General features: G+C 26.7%; 1 protein-coding gene across 2 annotated transcripts in view; it reads left to right on the forward strand.

Moving 5' to 3' along the window:
- Positions 1-2,500, forward strand: part of LOC109081509 (F-box/LRR-repeat protein 5-like) — a 22,582-nt gene that overhangs the window by 8,910 nt on the left and 11,172 nt on the right. Inside the window, exon 5 of one of the 2 annotated variants that reach the window (XM_042713835.1) lies at positions 1,575-1,790. In XM_042713835.1, the coding sequence (XP_042569769.1) occupies positions 1,575-1,790 (216 nt within the window). The remainder of the gene's footprint in view (positions 1-1,574; positions 1,791-2,500) is intronic. The other variant, XM_042713836.1, reaches the window with a different exon arrangement.

The following is a 2,500-nucleotide window of genomic DNA, read 5'->3' on the forward strand; positions in this document are numbered from 1 at the left end:
AATATTAGTAGTGTAGTTTTACAGTTCTACTGCAAGTTATTAGATTTATCTAAAGACTTAATTATTTCTAGTAATATTTTATAGTAATATTTTGTTGAATATTTCTATTCAGTAATTACAACAACAATAATAATAATTATTATTATTATTATTATTATAATACTATCAGTATGGCTATTATTTTATAGTTATATTGATACATGATCAAAACATTTCGGGCCATTTCAAGCACAGCAAACTTTATTTATTTTCATTTATGTTTATTTATTAGTTTTAAATAATTTATTTAAATATATTTTATATTTATATAATATGTAATATTATTTTTTCATTTAGTTATTTAATTTATGGTGCATTTATTTTTTATTTATCTTTTACTTTAATTATATTTAAAGTTTTTAAATAAATGCATGTTTCCAAAAGCAATGACTAAAGTGCCCCTTATTATGCCATTATGAATATTGTCTTTCATATAGTATGTGATATTTTTTTTTTACTTTAATTCTACTTTCTGTACTTGAATTATATTTAAGGTTCAAGGAAATCCACTGTTAATAAAGACAAATTAAAAAAAAAGTTTCATAGATGCATGATGCTTTCAAAGTCAGTGAGAATATTAACTATATTCAATTATAAATATTCTAAATTAAAAATGCTTCTTTCATATAATTATATGAAATCGTTGAATTATATTACGTTTAGTGGAAAGCCTTTAACAGTGAGAATAAAGATCTATTCTATTCCCACTGTTAAAAAAACAAAATGCATGATGATTTTAAAGTCAGAGAAATATTAAATTAAATTATAAATACACGGCAACACATCACAGTGTATTTTATGTTATTTAGACTCCAAAACAATATTAGCAACCTTAAAAATGGCTGATAGGGGCACTTTAATAAAATCATGATTTCAGTATTGACAAGAATAATCATAATTATGATTTTTGCTATAATTAAGCAGCGCTAGCACAGATGTCCTGTTTACAATAAGACCAGAAGCATAATAAACAATAATAATAAAAAAGATTCCATGCGACTTTTTATCACCACCTTTGAGTTTAAAAAGGTTAATTCTTTTTGGTGAAATATCTAAAAAAATATATTTTTACCATTATAATAATCCACCTTTGAGTTTAAAAAGAACAATGTAATTATTAAAAAAAAAAAAAAAAAAAAAAATACTATTTCAGATGCCATTTATAAAAAAAAATAAATAAGAAAATAAAATAAAAAAAAAAATATCATATATATTTTATATTTTTTTTTTTTTTTTTTTTTTGAAATATCTAAAAAAATATATTTTTACCATTATAATAATATAATTTTTTTTTTATAAATGCATTGATTGTTCAAATCGTTTAGTCCTGTTATCCACCGTGCACTATGTGACATACTTTAGTTGTGGATAATGCAGGATGGATTTGATTCTGAATGTTTTTAGGCCGTGATCTTATTGATTCAGAGTTTAGTTTCCTGGGTTGCGTCAGCTTCAGCGGACGAGCAGCTGGTTTCTCAATGTCCTTCCGTCCTGAAGCAGAGCTGAAGTTCCCCTGGTGTGTCTGTGACTCTCAGATGTCGTGTGTAAGTGCTGCTGGGGCTTGTTTCCATCAGAGCGGGGCAGCGAGCGCGTGTCGGTCTCGGTGCTGCCGCAGGAGCTGCTGCTGAGGGTCTTCAGGTTTCTGGGGCCGGAGGATCTGTGTCGCTGTGGACAGGTGTGCAGCGTCTGGGATCAGGTGTCTAAGACCGGCTCCCTGTGGAGACACCTGTACCCCGTCCGCTGGGCTCGAGGTGCGTATAGCGCCGTCTGCTTTATTCTTTCAGAGGAGCCTGGGATTACAAAATGAGCCACGATGACGCTGGCATGGGCTTTACTATGATATGGTAAAACAAAAAAATGTATTGATTGGATTGTGAAAAGTGAAATAAAATAATTAGAATATTAACTATATTCAATTATAAATATTCTAAATTACAATTGTTACTTTCATATAATTATATGAAATAATTAAGTCAAGTAAATTTGTTAATTTGATTTTTTTATATGTTATATTTTAGTTATTTTATATTTTTATAAGTTGAAATTATATTTTTTTTTAGTTTTAAATTTAAATATTTTTTTTTTTTTTTTTTATTATTTTTTATTTTTAGTTTTTTTTTTTTTTATTTTTTAGTATTATTTGTTATTTTCCATGAATATAGAATTAGATGATACAGCAATAAAATGTTTGTGATAAATAATTGTGATCTTAGTATTGATCAAAAAAATTGTGATTATAAGATTATAAGATTATAAGCAATAATGTAATAAGAAAAAATAAATAAAACATAAATAGGGTTCATTTTAATGTAGTCACTTTGTCGCCCTCTTGTGACACTTGGTGAGATCTCTGGAGACGTTTACAGTAAGGACATTTTTTCCTTTTGATAAACAATATTTTTCTAATTCCGTAATAGGCACCAATAAATTGAGCATTAAAATAATTTTTTTATTATTTTCA

Source organism: Cyprinus carpio, chromosome A23, assembly GCF_018340385.1.
Source record: "Cyprinus carpio isolate SPL01 chromosome A23, ASM1834038v1, whole genome shotgun sequence".
Classification (NCBI taxonomy): domain Eukaryota; kingdom Metazoa; phylum Chordata; class Actinopteri; order Cypriniformes; family Cyprinidae; genus Cyprinus; species Cyprinus carpio.